The sequence below is a fragment of the Cimex lectularius genome, unplaced genomic scaffold (assembly GCF_000648675.2).
Source record: "Cimex lectularius strain Harlan isolate CLEC.00 unplaced genomic scaffold, Clec_2.1 scaffold251, whole genome shotgun sequence".
Lineage (NCBI taxonomy): Eukaryota > Metazoa > Arthropoda > Insecta > Hemiptera > Cimicidae > Cimex > Cimex lectularius.
In genome coordinates, this window is record NW_019394213.1 from 862,206 (window position 1) to 881,865 (window position 19,660).

At 34.4% G+C, this 19,660-nt stretch overlaps 2 protein-coding genes across 2 annotated transcripts in view; one reads left to right on the forward strand and one right to left on the reverse strand.

Moving 5' to 3' along the window:
• Positions 1–19,660, reverse strand: part of LOC106664400 (protocadherin Fat 4) — a 126,261-nt gene that overhangs the window by 22,516 nt on the left and 84,085 nt on the right. The window lies entirely within an intron of this gene.
• Positions 2,318–6,151, forward strand: LOC106664401. Its single transcript, XM_014390091.2, has 4 exons — positions 2,318–2,524; positions 4,481–4,639; positions 5,678–5,836; positions 5,900–6,151. Exons 1-4 carry the CDS (start codon positions 2,471–2,473, stop codon positions 6,095–6,097), a joined length of 570 nt encoding a protein of 189 aa, XP_014245577.1. The 5' UTR covers positions 2,318–2,470; the 3' UTR covers positions 6,098–6,151.

Consider the following 19,660-nt stretch of genomic DNA (forward strand, 5'->3'; position numbering starts at 1 on the left):
TAAAATTGGATTTATTTCTATTTCTGTTTTTATTGATAAATTTATCATAAAATTTCAGTTTTGAATATGTAAAAATTTGTATGTTGGTTTTTTTTGCATCTTATTTTACATATTTAGCCTAAGCCATTAGGCCTTGTCCCGATTTTTACGCTGTAGTATCTTTAGACATTTCAGGCAGGTGCTTTTCTTTACAACTTTAGTATTAGTCAATTTAGTTTTATCCAATGGGAATATAAAAATGCCTGGTTTGTTTATGAATTTTTTTGCATTTTTTTTTACTTCTTAAGAGTAAGCTATTTAAGGTTTATCCTATATCTTAGAAAGCAAAAATTTAATAACTGGCAGCTTTGTTTTTCCTTGTATTTTGATTGATAACTTTAGTTTAAATTTTGTCTCTTACCAGGCTGATTCATACACAGGGTTAGCTTATGACATGGCTGTTTTGTTTTTATTTCTATTTTATTGAAAACTGAAACGGAAATTTAAGTATTTTCAAGGATTTTGTACAGTAGCAGCTTCATAGAATTCTTGTTTGGTAGATTTGAAGATTTTTTCCTTTATATTTTGACTTCATTTTGTCATTTGGTTTATAAATCCAGATTCATACACAGTTCTTGTTTGAAAAATCCCAGATAAGTTTTTCCTGTTTCTCGTTGTATATCAATTTAGATTTTGTTATTTTATCTGTCCAGCATTTCATTAATTCCAAATTCGTTTTTTATCTTTGTATTTTGATTGAGAAATTTCACATCAACTTTAGTTCTTATTCTTCCTAATACAATGGGGTACTTGTTGATTGTTGATGTGCTTGTTTATTCTTTCTACTTTGCAAATTATATTACAATTAATTAAGGTTTTTAGTTGAGATAAAAAAGTCAATAGCACGAGCGGGATTCGAACCCACGAACCACCTTTTGAATTTTCCCTCCTTTTTGCCATTTTTCACAAAATTCAAAAGGTGGGGTTGAGATGGGAAGTTGGTGTCCGAGTGGATCGAGGTCACGATAGCTCAAGTGGTGGAGCAGCAGCGTATCAAGCCGAAGATCGTGGGTTCGAATCGCGCTTAATTAATTGTAACATAATAATTGGTCAAGCGGACCACGAAATTAGTGAATTTGTAAATTATGGTGATTCTTACATTGGCGCTTCAGAAATGTTACTGTGTTTGATTTTTATCTTATTTTATAACTCGAGAATTAGGAAGAAACCATTGAGATGATTCTGATCCAATTGCAATTTCAATAATTTTGTAAATTTAACAATGTTTTTTAAAACATTTTTCATGAACCATATTTTGGCTGTATTATGATTTAACGGAGCCTTCATTACTAGGTCTTATTTAAAAAAAAATCAGGTTGAGTAGTGGCGTATGTAGCCTACTCCGTGTACTGTGCGTTCGAATCCCGCTCGTGACACTTACTTTTTCATTTCGACCAATACCTTACATAAGGATTAATTAATTGAATGAAGTTATTTGGACAATCGGACGACGAAATATAATGGATTTAATATGAAGTACGTTTACCCCTGGTAGATTTCTGATACAACAGAAAGCTAAAAACCCTGAGAGATCCAAGACTTGTCATCTGTTCAGTGTATTTGGCTACCAACGAAAGAAGGATTATCTTTTACACAAAAGAAACGAACGAAGCTTTGACTTGAGAAGCTTTGTTTTATCCTAGTTCATTTCTTAGCTACCAGAAAGTACAAGAATTTAAGAAATTTAACGTGAGAAATTTTTTAAAATTATACTCGAACCTTTTATTATTTCTAATGTTCTTTTCAAAGGACTTGTGGGAAATACATGTTTTCATTTCTCTACGTAATGATTAAACTTGCAATCTATGCTTTGCAAAATCTCCAAGAAGTCTATTTGCCATCTGTTGTTCCCCAACACCTAAGAAGTGTGACGACTGAATACAATAGCAAATGTTCTCTAAACCCGGAGAAATATTAAAGTTCGGATTGATCATTATTTGTATAAACGTGACAAATGCAACAGCCGGTGGAAATTTTAATTAAACAACCGCTATAAACAAAGCCTTGCATAATAAAGGGTTAGTGGAGCTCTTTGAGCTAGCTCTACTGAGTGACAGTACTGTTTCCTTTTTTGAATCACTAATAAGCTCTGCATGGCTAGCCGTGCATGTTCGCCTTCCTATTCGACCCGAGACAAAGCCAGCTCCGGACACAAGAAACTCCAAGAAAGAAAACCTTTTTTATGACCGTTTATTTATGTAGCGTAGAATTTTTAAAAGGGATACAAATATTATAGCGAGCACATTGGTCCTGGTTATTATTTCATTGTCATCTTTATTGGTATAATTAGCGATAAAATCTGGTTCGTCGGTCAAAGGAAGTTGGCAATACGTAACGACGCGATCTGACTGATTTCGTATAATTTGCCCTATAATTTCTGATCGATTCTATTCGCCCAGTCGTGGAAAAGTTATAAGCCGGATCGTAAGCCATGATGCTGTTTGTTTTTGTCATGATTTTAAGCGGTGCTTGTTCTCAAAAGTTTGTAAGTTGTGGTTTTGTTTGAATGATTACTTCGTTTGAACAACAAATTTTGAAAAGGATCTTTAAGGAAATTTGAAACAAAAATTTCAGACTGAAAAAGTGGTTTGTTTTTAAAAAAATGAAGAATTTAATGCTAAATTGTATTTAGAAATTGAACATAAAATCGGCCTTTTCGTTCAGGTTCGAACCTGGGAACTCTTGATTATAATAAAAATAATAATAAAAAAGTTTTTACTTGCCATTTTTAAAGTCCATTATTATAGGTATATATGGTGATTAGTGATAGTCCATAATTATTCGGAAATCGTGAGATGCGGTCTGGTGTGACGTAGGTTTCAGAAAAACATTTTCTTTATCGTGCCAACGTTTCGATCTTTATTGAGATCATCTTCAGGGCTCAAAGTGTTTGTTTTCTGCGTAATTGAGAGTGCCCAATACGACACGCAAGAATAGCACAATTACAACAACAATTTTATACTGGTTGAGCCAACCTTTAATTTCCAAGTATTATTTAAAGTCATTTATGTAAAATGAAAATAGCAGAAGTTTTAATAAACAACCCTGTTGGATCCCATTTTTCTATCGTATAATTCTTTATTTCTCCCCTCTTTACACTTTATAACGTAAATATGGGAGCATACGATTTTCGATTACTCTTTTTATGAATTGCTACAGATCATTCATAATAGTATTCTTACTAACGAAATAACATGTTTGATAATATAAAAAACCATATATGTAATTAAGTGTATTTAATTGCAAAATGTGAATTTTTATTTGCAAAATGGTGACGTTAATTGGCAAAAGGGATTCATGTAATTTATGAAAGGGGGAAATGGGGAAATTTAATTTACAAAAGGGTGAATCGGTTTGTAAAAGGGTGAATATAATTTCAAAAATGGTTAAATTTAATTTGCAAAAAAGTGAATTTAATTTGCAAAATGGAGAATTCGATTAAAAAAGTGGAAAATTTAGTTTGCAAAATTTTTAATTTGATTTGCAAAAGGGAGGATTTCATTAATGAAAAAACAATTGAATTTGATTTGAAAAAGAGTGAATTTGATTTGCGAAAGAGTGAATTTGGTGTGTAAAATTGCAAATTTGATTTAAAATTAGTAAATTTGATTTGCAAAAGGGAGAATTGCAAAAAAAATAATTTAATTTGGAAAAGGGTGCATTTCATTAAAAAAATATAATTTAATTTTCAAATGGATGCATTCGATTTGAAAAAGAGTGCATTGAATTTGCAAAATGATGCATTTGATTTGAAAAAGAGTGCCTTGAATTTGCAAAATGGTGAATTTGGTGTATAAAATGGGAAATTTGATTTAAAATAATAAATTTTATTTGTAAAAGGGAGAATTGTAAAAAAGAGAATTTAATTTGCAAAAAGATGCATTTGATTGAAAAAGAGGGAATTTAATTTGCAAACGGGTGCATGTGATTTGAAAAAGGTTGAATTTAATTTGCAGAAGGGTGAATTTGGTGTGTAAAATTGTGAATTTAATTTAAAATAGTAAATTTTATTTGGAAAAGGGAGAATTGCAAAAAAGAAAATTTAATTTGCAAAACGGTGCATTTGATTAAAAAATTGAGACTTTGATTTAAAAATAGTAAATTTTATTTGCAAAAGGGAGAATTTAATTTGCAAAAAGGTGCATTTGATTGAAAAAGAGAGAATTTAATTTGCAAACGGGTGCATGTGATTTGAAAAAGATTGTATTTAATTTGCAGAAAGGTGAATTTGTTGTGTAAATTGGCGAATTTAATTTAAAATAGCAACTTTATTTGCCAAAGAGAATTGTAAAAAAAGAGAATTTAATTTGAAAACTGGTGCATTTGATTTGAAAAAAGAATGAATTGAATAAGCAAACTTAAATATTAACAACAAAATTTTTTACAATTTTTTTGTAGAAAATTTACATAATAACATAGTAGGTTTTATTTTAAATTTCAGGGCCCTTTTAATGTGGCAGTGAGAGAATTTGCAGCTTGCAAACACCAGGGAACCCACTTCCAATTGTACGACACGAAAATCGCAATCGTCAAAAGGAACTCCCCTCTTGTGCTCAGCACCAATTTTTCAAACAGCGCACCCATCGACGAATCTGTTGAGGTAGGTTTATATACATATAAACTATATATGTATATAAACTAGATGTATACATATTGAGCTAGGAAGTCTCAGTAACCAGAGGCCATTATCAACCTATCAGTTCTAATATGACAGTTCTAGCTGAATTTCATACCAGTTTATTATATAATATAGCAGTATTCAGGTATTCATGTCCTATTTTGGTTGTCAGGAATAAGGCTCTAGAGATCGATTTGTATCAGGAAAAAGCAGATGCTTGTGAATAACCTGTTTAAAGATAAGAAATAATCTTAATTTATCCTAATAAAACAGGAACTTTAATTAATTTCAAACAATTTCAACGACAATTCAATAGCACACGGTCTATTTAAACGTCAATAAGGAGTATTGAGAAGAGCGGAAGTAAGTTAAAGGACTAGAGTAAAATTGGAGGTTAGTGAGGCATTCTTTGTCACTTCTTTGGATCTTGCAACTTTAAAGATAATATTTATGTCGTTATGGATTGTGCGGCTGACCATGGATCTAAGGATTTTTGATTATTGGGTTTGGATTTTCGGATGCAGAATGGAAGGTTGGGTTGAACTCCATAATTCTATGCAGTATGGAACTAGAGAAATTGGTTTCAGTATTGAGTATTATTAAATTAATTCAAATTTGTTTACTGGTCATAATTGACCATATTAATTATTCCAATTAATTATTCTTTTCATCTAAGGTTTTGGTTGAGACGAAAACCTTAGATGAAAAGAACAATTAAATGAGTATTATGTTGTCGATATGTCGTCTTTTAAGTAATCGGTATCTTCAGTTCAGTTTTGACCTTTTGAATTTGCATAGGATTCCAGGTTATTTATTTAGATACATCCTGATGAGATTTTTGGTAAGAAGATTTTGGTAATTGAGGTTATGATTGGTAGTGATGCGACGGATGGTCAAGGATATGTTTTGGGATTTTTTGGTGTTGAGTGTGACTTGCCATTTTTTGAACCATTATTGAAGTGAAAATGTGTCCATAGAGGGTCATCGAAATCTTTATTAAATAAATAATTATTGAACCAGGTGTCTATTGCATCCGCCGTGTGGGGAAACGGAGGATGGAAGGAGAATTTCTGGACTCAGAAACTTGGGGGATGGTGCTCCGCTTTACGCATGTTCGTACCAGATTTATTAGAGAGGATGCTTAAGGCATTGGGCAGAAAATCATGCTCTATACCGCCGGTAAGGCAGTTTGATATTTCTAAATCACTATGGGTCTATGTAATCGCCTGTTTTTCTTAATAGGGGAATCACACGCTCAACAATTTCGACCTTAAACTGAACTTCAATTTGCCGATTGCTCCGTATGGAAAGTACAAGGCGGATATCAAATTGGGAAATCGTATCGCCCCGAAATTTGGCTGCATTAATGCTGTTTACGAAATTTTGCCAAAGAAAACAAAACAAAAATTAAACTCAGTTTGGTTAGGTAAAGAAAATTAAACAAGCAACCTGTGAATTGTTTTGAATTTCCAATATACGCACCAAAATAATGTGAGAGTGAAGTAAAATAAAAAATGATAAATCCAAAAAATAAACATAACTACTAGAAAATACAATAGATTCCAAGTTAGTCAGTTTCGACTAACTGTTCGACGCAAGGTAGTCGAAGAAGTTGCCACTGCATAAGTTTTGTTCAAGAATCAACAAGAATCAAACATCAACAATAAACAATGATCCTCTTATAACATCAAACAAGCCAACAAGATATAGAGATGGAGAGAGAAAGAGAGAGAGAAAGAGAGAGTGAAAGAGAGAGTGAAAGAGAGAGAGGGATGGAGGGAGGGAGGGAGGGAGAAAGAGAGCGAGAGAGAGAAAGAGAGAGAGAGATACAGAAAATAGTGTAAGAATGGAGAAAGAGAGATGGATAGTGAGTGGAGGAGAGAGAGAGAGCGAGAGGGTGGGAGGGTGAGAGAGAGTGAAAGAGAGAGAGTAAGAAATGCTGGTTAGAAGGACAAAACAATTAGAAAGTAAGCAATTTTCAAAATGAATAACAGTTTCAAAAAAAGACGTTGGAAGGAACAAGAGGGAGGGAGGGAAAGAGAGAGAGAGAGAGAGAGAGAGAGAGAGAGAGAGAGAGAGAGAAAGAGAGAGAGATTTTACACAGTTTCTTAAGCATCACTTAGGTAATATCTCTGAAATATAATAAAAAGAAGCTTCATCCGACATAAATGGGAACAATATTGTGAAAACGTTTTTCGTATTTCTGTGGAATATTTCCTATTGTGGCAATAGCGTTTATCTTATATTTTTATTTATATATAGGCAAAATTGCACCTCTGCTGATCTAATAGTAGCTAAGTGCACACATTTATAAAAGGTTTGGAAAATTAAAATAAATTGAGTTTTAGCAGTCAGAACAGGATTGATTCATGTGAGATATGCGTGAAATTTTCCTTTTTGAGCACACAGTTTCCGATGAGCCCGTTGTTCGAACGGTGTTCATTACCGTCCTTTCGCCTCATTCCGAATGCAAGACCGTTAAGAGAAGTCCAATCTAATCTAAAAGATTATCGTAGAAACTGGGCAAAATTATGCCTTGATTATGCCGGAAACCGTTACGAATGGGATCTTTTGTGAACAACTCGTTAGATTTAGGGCAAAAATGGAATAAGGAAAATCCCAAATTGAAAATTTGAAATTTATCAAGCTTATGAAAAATGTACTGGACTTGATATATTTTTCTCTTTCAAGAAGGAACAGAAAAGTGCTTTATTGTAGATAGGACTTATTTCCGTTCTCGGACGGTCGCAACGAGCACTGCATGTGAATGTAGTTAAACAATTGTCTCCCAGCAAAGCGCACTCCGGAGGCCACAGCTATTATTTCCTTCTGAACTTATTTCTTGACTAATCCGGTTTCTGCTCCGGTTAAACAGCGCAAAATCAGGTGAGTGAAAACCGCAAAATAAAGTTGCTCAATTGCGGATCAAAGTGGGTTTGCGGCTTCGCAGTTTCCTTTCTTCAGCGTTCGTCGAATGTCCATGTTTGATAAAGTTGTTCAAGAGTGAAAAGTGAAGAGAATGGATTGGAGTTATAATGGAATCGATAAAGTGAATAACGTTACTGTCTAATTAATTATTGCTTATGCGCAATTTGCTATATAATCGTGTAATGGGTTTCAAGACCCAGAGTTTTCTTTTGGCAGTAGAAACAAAGACTTTTCCAGGCAATCTATAGAGGGTAAAGCCATAAGAAACACGAAAGAATGAAAAGAAAAAATGAAAAAGTTGCAGAAGAAAAAAAATTCCATCCCTTTCCTGCAAAATTTCACAATTGTATTCTGTACACTATATAATTCGCAAATTAAATAATTTTAGACAGGCAGAGAGAAAATACTTAATTCTGGAACGAGGGCTCCCTAAGAATAACAATAAGTCACAGAAATTTTTACAAATCTGGCACTTAAATTAATGAAGGTTTGTCGTTAACGTACAGTGAAATAAAACACATAATACAAAATATAAAAAATAGAAATAATAGTAGTATAATACGAATTTAGAAAAAAAAATCAACAATCCCTATTCTTGTGCGTACATAATCACAAAATGCGATCTTAAAAGTTGAGGAAAGGAAGTAAAAAAGCCTTCCCTAAGAATAACAATAAGTCACAGAAATTTTTACAAATCTGGCACTTAAATTAATGAAAGTTTGACGTTAACGTATAGTGAAATAAAACACGTAATACAAAATATAAAAAATAGAAATAATAGTAGTAATAATAAGAATTTAGAAAAAAAAATCAACAATCCCTATTCTTGTGCGTACATAATCACAAAATGTGATCTTAAAAGTTGAGGCAAGGAAGTAAAAAAGCTTTCCCTAAAAATAACAAGCCACAGAATTTTTTACAAATCTGGCGCTTAAATTAATGAAGGTTTGTCGTTAACGTACAGTGAAATAAAACACATAATACAAAATATAAAAAATATAAATAATAGTAGTAATAATAAGAATTTAGGGAAAAGATAATAATCAACAATCCCTATTCTTGTGCGTACATAATCACAAAGTGTGATCTTAAAAGTTGAGGAAAGGAAGTAAAAAAGCTTTCCCTAAAAATAACAACAAGCCACATTATTTTTTTTACAAGTCTGGCGCTTAAATTAATGAAGGTTTGTCGTTAACGTATAGTGAAATAAAACACATAATACAAAATATAAAAACAAAAATAATCGTAGCAATAATAAGAATTATGATAAAATAATAATAATAAAAGAATCCCCTTTCTTGTGCGAACATAATCACAAAATGTGAACCTAAAAGTTGAAGAAATGAAGTAAAAAAGCTTTCTCACGTAGAAAGAATAACTAATAACATTGTTGAGGCAGATGAGGTGATCTTACAAGTTGGATTGAAGAAAGGTAAGAAAGGCGGTTTTATGGATTGGCAAACGAAGAGAATTCCACAGATTTGTGGCTCGTGCTGGGAAGGACCGCTTCGATTTGAGGTGGTGACTGGATCCTGTAACAATAGCTTAGGGCTTCCTAGGATGTAATTCGGAGGGATGGAAGGAATTGAAAATTTGGAAGTCATCGCATAGAGGTGGTAAGCGCAATGTTGAATGGAACCGGGAAGTTTATTGATGTAAATGGTGAACACGAGCATTGAAGAACACCTGATGTTAAGGGAAGGAAGGAGGAGTAAGTAGTAACTGCTTGAAAGCTGCATGTAAGGAAAGAGTGTTTTTTTCTCCCGATGCCGCGCCTATTGATGTATCATCACAAGGCGCGCAGCAATATAATCTGCTCAACGGTAATATTTAGACTCAATCTTTCATCGGCTAGAACTTCACAGTGGTTCAGCAGATGTGTTCCAGTCATATTATTTTCGCCACCAGGTTACCAGAGAGGTTATCCGCAATCCCAATACGGTGGAGATGAACCCGCAGGTAATCATGACCTGTGAGCAGTATAAAACAACTGACAGATACCATACGAGGAAGGTCTTCTGGGAGAGGGTTATCAAGACGAATTGACCATTATTTCCCTTCTGAACTTGCTACATGCTTTTCTCTTTCTCATTTAGTAAACTTTTTAAAAATCTTTTGTTGTTCGTATTCTTGAGGAACCTTCGGTTGTTGGTTTTCTGCTTCCAATTTCGCTAGTTTATGTGCATCTTCATTTCCCATGGTTCCAAAGTGACTTCGAATCCACTGGAGGCAAATAATCCACCCCGTAGTTATGAGAGCAGACATTTCCTCTCTTAAAAGCCTGACATCCGTCGTGGATTCGACAGGCAAAACATTGCTTGTGTGGCTGCCCGAGAATCTATAAGCAAAACTACATTACTGCTACTGGGCTCTTTCTTTAGTCTCTGTATTGCCAAGAGAGAGCTTTCACTTCTCCGTTAAAATTCAATGTTATTTGACCAACTGATGCAAATATTCGGAAGCATTCCGCACTCCTCCACCACCGTTGCTTCGTGCTGAGTCATCGGTATATACATGGACCCACTCTGTTGATGAGAACCTTTCATAAATGGTTTCGAGCGCAATTGCTTTTGGTATGTTTGAGTATGGTGCGGTTTCTTTTTTTGTGTACTGGGGTTACCAAGTCTAGCATTACTTTCGGGCTGAAACGCACAGCCAAATTATTTGCCGTTGGAATTGGAAAAGCCTGTCTGCTATGGAAGAGGGGAACCATCGGGAGGTACTGTCGGAAAAGAAAAAGAATAGGATTGACGAATGATCGATGAAATCGAAGATTCAATGAAACAAGAATTTAAAGTAGAAATGAAAATGGAAGGGGAGTGGCAAGTTTGAATTTTATTCCATCTCCAGCAATTAAGGAAAAATTAGGCCAGACACCTTGCACCCTTGTAGGTGCACTTATTATCTGTTTTTTTAATAAGTAATTATGACTACTGATCTAGTTGCGCAAGGCTAAAACTCTTTCGATGCTAAAATTGGTCTAACATTTCCTCTATGAAACCGAGCAAGAATAATATCCGAAATTGTACCTGGTGTGATATTTTAAACTGTTTAGACCATATCAGGTCCGCCTTTTCTCATCAGCCTGAGGGTGCGAATAATTTCTAAGAACTCAAACGCTATGTTAGATTTTGAAAGGTCCAATAAATCTCCTTCCTTAGAAGAACGTCGACAAGCCTCAATATGCAAATAAATCGACGATCGAAATTGCAAGCACTTCTTTGTAACGAGGAGAGATGATGGCGTAAGTGCAAACAAAAATCTGTTTCGGTCTGTATCGTTTTAAAGACACCGTGGAACCGTTTTAGTAGCTATGATCCGATATCTGTGTATTTGTGTATCCTGCAAGGAGATATGAGCAGGACCTGTGCTCCTTTCACTAGGGCGGGGTCGCTAAAGGTCAGTTATTGCAGCTAGTTGATGGTCGAACGGTTATCCACACGATTCCTGTTTCTTGTGGCTAGTATATAAGTTTTACTAAAATCTTAACAAACAAATATGCATTCTGCTTAAAAAAATCACCAATTTTACCATTATAAAACCTACTTTTTTGAGATTTCTGAACGACAAAAATGTTTTCGGCAAGCAAACGGAAAACATACATTACCGATTACAAAACATATACATTTACATCAATTAATATTAAATTCTGTTGTAACAATAGCAAAAATATTGATATAACAGTTTCAATTATTAAAGACGGTGGGAAAAGTAGACTTTTTGTAGGCTAATAAGTCCGCGTAAAATTCCATTATAAATGAATATGTTATTTTGAAAGAACGTAATCTTCGTTACATTATAATAACAGCGATCAGATAAGCTGTCTATTGTTTTGCAAATATAATTATATAATAAAATAATAATTAGATTAACAAATTGTCTTATACTCTTTTCTTTATGCTCATTTATGTATTTAGGTCTATACATTTTTACAGAATAAAGAATTGTGATAATTTAAAAACAGGTTTTTTTCATTTTAAGTCGTCATTTTTAAATGGCTTAAATTAAGTTCGTGAGATATTGCGGAAAATTTGGAATGAGACCATGGAAGATCAAGTGCTATGAAGATAAACGGGTGTGCTTGAGGTGGTTTTTCCAAATTCAAAGATTTTTCTGTTTGAAGTGTTGGCGGATGTGAATAATAATAATGCCAAAATTATGAATTTCCAAAAAGTAGAAATAAAATAAATCATTGATACATAGGCATCAAAAGTAGTGATACTGCGAGCAGAATATTTTTTAACGGGATATTAATAAAGCGGAGGTAATATCAAACCATAGTGCGATGGGTTTTTTTGAATTCTGAAAGATCATTAGCGGTTTTTGCAAATAAAAAATATTTTCTGTATCAAATGATAGGCAGACTATTTTAAAATTGTGAACTTTCAGAAAAAAAGTTGGGTTAAGCAGTTAATTACATGGAATCATTGATACTTAGGCAACTAGAGTCATTAGGAACAGAATAATTTTTTTCATTGACCATTTAGGCAAACGGCCCGAATAAATATTTTTGCTTAACCGGGGGCTTGTAAAAACAGAGGTCGTATCACTCCCCAGGTAGACGGGTTTTTGAATTCTGGACCGATGCTTACGATGATGAGTCGCAATTTGAAATGAAACCATGTAGAATCATGCGCTATGCATGATGAGCAAGTGTGCCTGAGGAGGTTTTTGCAAATTCAGAAATTTTCTGTATAAAACGGTAGGCAGACTATGTTAAAATTATCGATTTGCAAGACATAGTAGGGTAAAAAGTTAATCAACATGTGTGGATTGGAATGTGATGAAATTTTGGTTTAATAGTCGGAATCATTGATACTTAGGCAACTAAATAGTGACATTGAGAGGAGAATAAATATATTTTTTAACAGAGGTTTATAAGAGCAGAGGTCATATCAAACCTCTGGGTTTTTTTAAATTCTAGACCGAGGAAATTCGAACCCGGGACCCTTGCGATAATGAGTCGCAATTTGGAATGAATCCATGCAGAATAAACATTAACATGTGTGGATTGGAATGTGACGAAATTTTGGATTAATGGTAGGAATCATTGCCACTTATTGCCGGACCGCTGGACCGGAATTGTTCAAAAATACCCCCGGCTTCCCGAGGGATCATGTAACTTCTTAAAATAACATATTTAATTAGCATATTACTTATTTCCCAGTCTTAATGGAAACCAATGTATTTGTTAAATTTAAACAATATCTGTAAATCCCAGGCCCTGAAGATGATCTCAATAAAGATTGAAACGTTGGCACAATAAAGAAATTGTTTTTTCTGAAACCTACATCACACCAGACCGCATCTCACGATTTCTGAATAATCATCGACTAACGGTCACTAATCACCACACATTACTATATTTAAGAGTGAGTTTACTCGTTCTTTCTTAGATTATAACTTTTTTTTATATTATTTCCACATTAGCCTTAGAATGGTGAACGAAAAAATGTGAATAGGGACAGTAAGAATTTCGCCCTCATCGAAGCCCTTTTGCTAGTTTTTCAATCTTAGAATTTCCTGTGATTCCAGAAGGCGCCTAACCAAACGCAATATTTTATGAGTGTTTTTAATATTTTAAATGCTAATACTTTCTTTACCATCCAATATACTAAATAGTTCATTATACTTACAAATTAAACAAATTTTTAAAAAAACTTTCCTACAAACTCAATCTTCCTCCGAATTCTGCCTACCCTGGAATCCGCTCTGAATTTAAACTTTTCGAACTGGCACTAAGAAGGGATTACTTTGATATTGTTTTTATATTTAAATTATTAAACAATCTCATTGATAGTCCTTCTTTCCTCTCTCAACTACAGCTGCATGTCCCTTCGCACTCTCTTAAAACCTATAAATTATTTTATATTGAATTCCAAAGCTCTAACTACATACTCTCTTCTCCTCTACACAGAATGATGATCAAGAGTAACAACATCTGCAATAGCATTGACTTCTTCAATAGTTCTGTGCAATCTGTGAAAAACCTTATCCTACAAACTTAGTTGAATGCTTTTATATTTCATACTGTACAAAATTATTACAATTTATTTCATTTACTGGTTCAACTAATTCTCGCACTCTAGTCTTATTATATATTTTCAAAGAGCATTATTTTCATTAAATATGTACCTAATTATTGTAGTTTCAATTGTCTTTTAGCTTTATTTTGTTTCCTCTGCCTTATTTGGTTAGTAATTATGTCTTTCATTTTTGTTGTTCAGTTTTTACTCTTTAATTGTATTTTTATATTTATCATTTATATTTACCATTTATATTATTACCATGTATATACGTCTTTATTATTTTTATATATTTATTTGTATTTTTACATATATTATTTATATTTTTTGTTACTGTAAAATGTCTTTTTTTATAGTGGATTTCGATCCGTAAATAAATACTTCGTGGTCCGATTGATCAAAAAACTTTCAATTAATTCATCTTTATGTAAGGTTTTGGTTGAAATAAAAAAGCTAATGTTTTGGTTGAGATAAAAATGTCAGTGCCACAAGCGGGATTCGAACCCACGACCTTCGGCTAAATACGCCGCTGCTCTACCACTTGAGCTATCGTGACTTCGATTCACTGGGACACCAACTTCCCATGTGAACCTACCCTTTGAATTTTCCCTCCTTTTTGCCATTTTTCGAATGTCGTGTAATCAGGATTTGGTTCTCGGCGACAAATGAAATGGTCACGGAGAGCTTTAGTGAAGATATACTTCATTTTAAACTTATTAAATTCACTAGTTTTCGTGGTCCGCTTGGCCAAATAACTTCCTTCAATTAATTAATCTTTGTATAATGTATTGGTTGAAATTGAAAAATGACAAAAAGGAGGAAAAATCGAAGGTGGGTTGAGATGGGAAGTTGGTGTCCCAATGGGTCGAAGTCACGATAGCACAAGCGTAGATTAGCGGCGTATTGAGCCGAAGGTCGTGGGTTCGGATCCCGCTTGTGACACTAGCTTTTTTATTTCAACCAATACCTTACATAAAGATGAATTCATTGAGAGGTACTACACAGCTTCCAACTAATTTCAAAATGAAATTTTTTTTGCATACCAAGGAGCTTTTCGAATCAGATTGCACCATAATAGATTTACTGTTTACCGTTTTTCATGGACAAACTCAACACACCTTCAGAATTAAGATTACAATTCTTCTTCTTCATTCGAATCAACTTGCTGAAGTGGTAGGCCTGAAGGAAATTTTGAAGAAAAAATATCAAGACTTTTTCAGAAAGGTTTGTATCAGTCATATAAGGCTTTGATTGCATGATTTTAATTTGTGTTAAGACCATGTTGGATAGCATGTAATGTTGGTTTTTAACATTCATTATAACACTCCTAGTTTCTTGACGGCCATGAAATCCGTCTGGGGATGGAGGTTAACATCATAAAACTTTCGTTTATCATGTACCATGAAGCAATAAGACATGTAAACCTCGTCCGAAAAAAACCTCTTACAAGATCGATAATAACATGCAAAGGGGAGAGAAAAAAATGTATCAGAAAATCCCCAAGGTGTTATTTTCGGGAGTGGGTATTATCACGGGAAAGAGGTTTTTGGAAACGCCCACGCGGTTAACTGTATCACGACCTGTTGTGAAATATTGCGCAAAGAATCAATCACAGACTTTCTAGGCTTCTTCGTCTCCGGACTGGCTCTTCTCTTTCCATTCGGCCCAGAAAATCGGTCAGCAGTCAACGCGTATCGACCTTTTTGTTCAGCCTTTCAATTTTTATTGGGCAGTGTTTACTCAAAAAATTACTTTTGCCTACTATAAGTTTGATTAAAGTATATGGAATAATAACAAGGTATAAGTGCTGAAAATGAAAGGCATTGAAGAGCAAAAAAGGCCGATCATTAATAAAATTTCTATCAACATGTAATTATCTCACTTAATGATATCATTTTCGCTACCCGGATCTCGTTTGAGAAAATTGATAAGAATTTTCCAAAAATATTCTTGGTAAAGGTTAAAACAGCTGTAAACAGTGAGAACTTTCTTTTCGCAACCGTCCTAATTAAATAATAGGGCAGTCTTCTGAATGTCTACAAGGTTGGCAATCTGTATAATTAAAATTGTAACTTACCCCTTTCGCTTGACACAATTCGCCGGGCGGGTTTTAGAAAATGGAACGACCGAGTCGGTTGGAAAACGGGTTTCCGTTGATGTAGGCCTGTTTCGGTGTTAATAGGATAATTAGATACAAGAAACTGAAAAACATGGCCAGGAAGGTTTTAGAAAACGTGTAGCAGGTTGTATAATTGACTGAAATTTACCTGTTAAATTGGGATCTACTGAATTGTAAAATACAACGATTATAAGAAGAAAAGAGGAAAAGCGAGACCAGGCGGACCAGGATGATACACAATTATACAACGAAAAAAGAAATACACTCAACCTTTACTGGCTTAGAACATTCAACGATTTCATCTAAATGACTCCTGATGGTTTAACGTTTATTTTGTTAATAAATTAAATATCTCTAAATCATATATTCACTTATTCATCAGTCTTGCCTTCCACTGTACATCAAGAACAAGCAGATTCCGACCTCCATTCAAGTCAATTACTTAGGATTATACCTTGATAGCAGAATGACGCGGAATCTTCACACAAGACTTAAAAGACAACATAAGCCGGCGTCCCACAAGGGTGCCTTCTCGGTCCCAAACTTTATATCATTTATATGCTGACCTACCTTTTCACTCTAGTACCTTCATCGCCATCTACAAGAACGATATCGAAATTCTGTTCTCTACCTTACATCCTATCGAATATCCTCCAACATCCAAGAACACATTGAGCTTATCAAAGAAGAAAAATCTATTCAATGTACGTTGACATAGAGGAAAACAGTTTTGCCCTCCATTTTACTTCAAAAGAGATATCGACTTCCATTAAAGTTAAATATTTACGACCTAGACAGCAGACTGACATGGATACCATGCAAGACTTAAGAGACAACTCAACAGAAGACTTGGACATCTTCGAAGACTTCTAGGACCGAAATCCGTTTTGACCGTCAACACTAAACTAACCTTATAATACAAAACTTTAGTGCGACTACTTTGGACACACGGAGTAGAACTGTGAGGTTCTGCCAAGCCATCCAACATCCATCGTATCCAATCCTTCCAATGAAACGTCCACGGACAAATAGTCAAAGCTCCTTACTACGTCACTACCCTCACTATCCATGATGATCTCAACTTTCCTTTTGTGACCGAACTGATCCTCGACAAATTAGAAAAGTTTAACACCAACTTCCCGATCCATCCTAACCTTAAGCTCGAGCCCTACACACACTTCCATCCTGAGAACCCGCCACGTAGACTTCATAAATGAGACCTCCTTGCCCCTTAATCCCTCACACAGACAATGAGTGCTATTCATGGGCTGGCTCCTAATGGCATTTGCTTTCCGAGTGTTTCGTTGGCATTAATCATAAGTGCGACCACCTGTTTTGTGTTCTCATTTGTTATATGTACTAATCTATATAGGGTACAAATAAAATAATCTAAAAGATATATTTTTTATCCAGAGACAAAGTTGATATTTGTTTATTTCATTTACCAAATTATCTTTTCCTCTAAATTATATAAAATAAATCGTTGAAAGGGTTTTTGTTGATTGCAAACTTATTTTTCCCACTTATCCAGGCACACTACCTGGCATCAAAACATTGTTTGACATAGGTTAAAGGACAATCCTCCTTTAAAACGGCAGTCAGGACTTTAGATTTGAATAACATCCAGGGAGGTTATACATTATTCTTTGGGAAGCCATAACACCTCCATGTCCGTTAATCCAACACCCTGATTGGGTGGCTGAATCCTAGCATTGGTTGGTTTGTCATGGCCTATGTCGTCCGGGTGTAATGCTGGCATTAGTGTTAGTGCTGTGACCGTGTGAAAAAAAAGTTTAGTGATCGTCGTAATATATACTAGTATGTCTAGGGTATAAGCAAAATAATTTAAAAAATTATGCATTTAGATAAATTTTTCGTCAAATTTTTGGCACATATTTTTATTTTTCTATAAAATACAAAGAAAAATAACAAACGTTCGTTATTATCATTGTTTTTTTTGTATAGTTTTCATGCTGTTAAGGTTTGCTTAAAGACCTTCCAGGAAAATTATGAGTAAAAATGGACCGGTAACGTCGCTGGAGAAGGTCGATTGGGAAACCCACGCAACTGAGCACAATGGGTGCTTAGTCAAAAAACTTATCCCCAGGGTATTTGCCTCCGAGGTATAAATGAATAAGCCTAAGATAAAGTTTTTGTTAAAAAAAATATAAAGAGATAAAACACTAGAGACGAACTTATTAAATTCAAAAATTAGACTAAAACAAGGAACCAGGAATAAATGTTAGGTTAAAAAGATAACAATCTTCGTGGCTATTCAGTTTGTAGTCTTGGCATCAATCCTGTTATGATTATGAGGTTATATCCGCTTCCTCTTGAGCATTCTAAGCTTTTTTTTTAATTCTCCTTGCAACATTTTGGAATTTCTGGGATAATTCCACATGTTTAACCTTTTAAATTGGTTTAGTAGAACGACAATTATTTAATTAAAATAAACAATAATTTAATTAAGAAATTATGTTTTTTGCGAAAGAAATACTATGTAAAGGCATTTAAATGTTTTATTGGGACACTTTTCTCCAATGAAAATAAGCTCGCCTGGCTTTGTTGATAAGTTCACGGCATCCGTCTGGTCACGACTTGTATTTTCTACGATTAATTTTTTCGGCTTGCCTGATAAACAGGGCGTTCCGAGGGGTAACCAACGGAACGCCAAGGACCAGTGTTTCGCGATTACCGTTCACCATAAATGTAGACCGTTACCCTTAGGGCATGGATAACACGACACAAAATAATGTCGACCCCTTGAATACATCACGACTTCTTGTTTTGAACTTGTAATAGGTACGTGTATAGTTATGTGAATAAAATTGGCCCTTTAATGAGATAAGCGGTTTTAGGATCGATACGTTGATATAGATAGTAATACAGATAAAAATTTAGATAGATCAAACGTTAGGTAAGGAGAAGATAACTAGGTATAAATAAAGACAGGTAGGTAAATTTGTGCAAAATAAAAAAGGTTGCTAAGTCATAAGGTATTTAAAAAATATGGTAAAGAAATCAATAAACTAGAGAGCTCATCCGATATCTTGAATTTATTAAAACTGTAAAATTGTTTAACGAAATATAGTAACAACGTACAGTAACAAATAAAGAAATATAGTTTGTGTGCATATGGACATATATAAGGGGATGGGACAATCAATCGTGTAAACAAGATCCTTGTATGAGGAGATGGGTTGTGGTTATTTCGGGTGTCCCAGGGCATGTCAGCTTCAGACCTCTAGAGGATTTTTTTTTACCCATCCACCTCCCCGCCAAATTTACCAAGGGAGACCCCATACCGGCGGACCACAGCTACTACTAATTCATATGGGATGCAAGTTTAGGAGATCGTATTGTGCTTAACGGCTTCCTTCGACCTTGCCCTGAAAGGAAAGACCTAAGGAAGGAGGGAAATATTTTGAATACACTTTCTAATAAAGATATATATATATATATATATNTATATATATTTACACAATGTTTTAATAAATAACTAATAAATATGGGTACAAGGAGCAACCAGCCCGGAATTAAAAGTTCAAGGAAACGCTAAGATCTAACAAGTAACTTAGTTATCATAGGAAGAAAAAAAGGAAAAAGAAAGAAAGAAAAAACTAGTCAGGTACTTTATCGACTATACTTAGCTTGGCTAACAGTCTTGCGGACCTCAAAGGTCCTTTTTTCTTTAACTAGTTCGTTGAGGGTCGGTGGCCAAGTGTGGCGGAAGAGGAGCTTTAGAGGTTTCCTCGCACTCTCAAGGAGGGGGCAGTTGAATAGTCTAAGTGGATTGTTGGCTCTACGGAATCGGTGCAGGTAAACGTTGAAATTTCAGTGACCTGTCATTATTTGTGTGATCCATAAATCTGGTTGAAACCCCTTTGCTCTTGCTCGGACCTCAATACTGGGTAGAAACTCGTGGGTTAA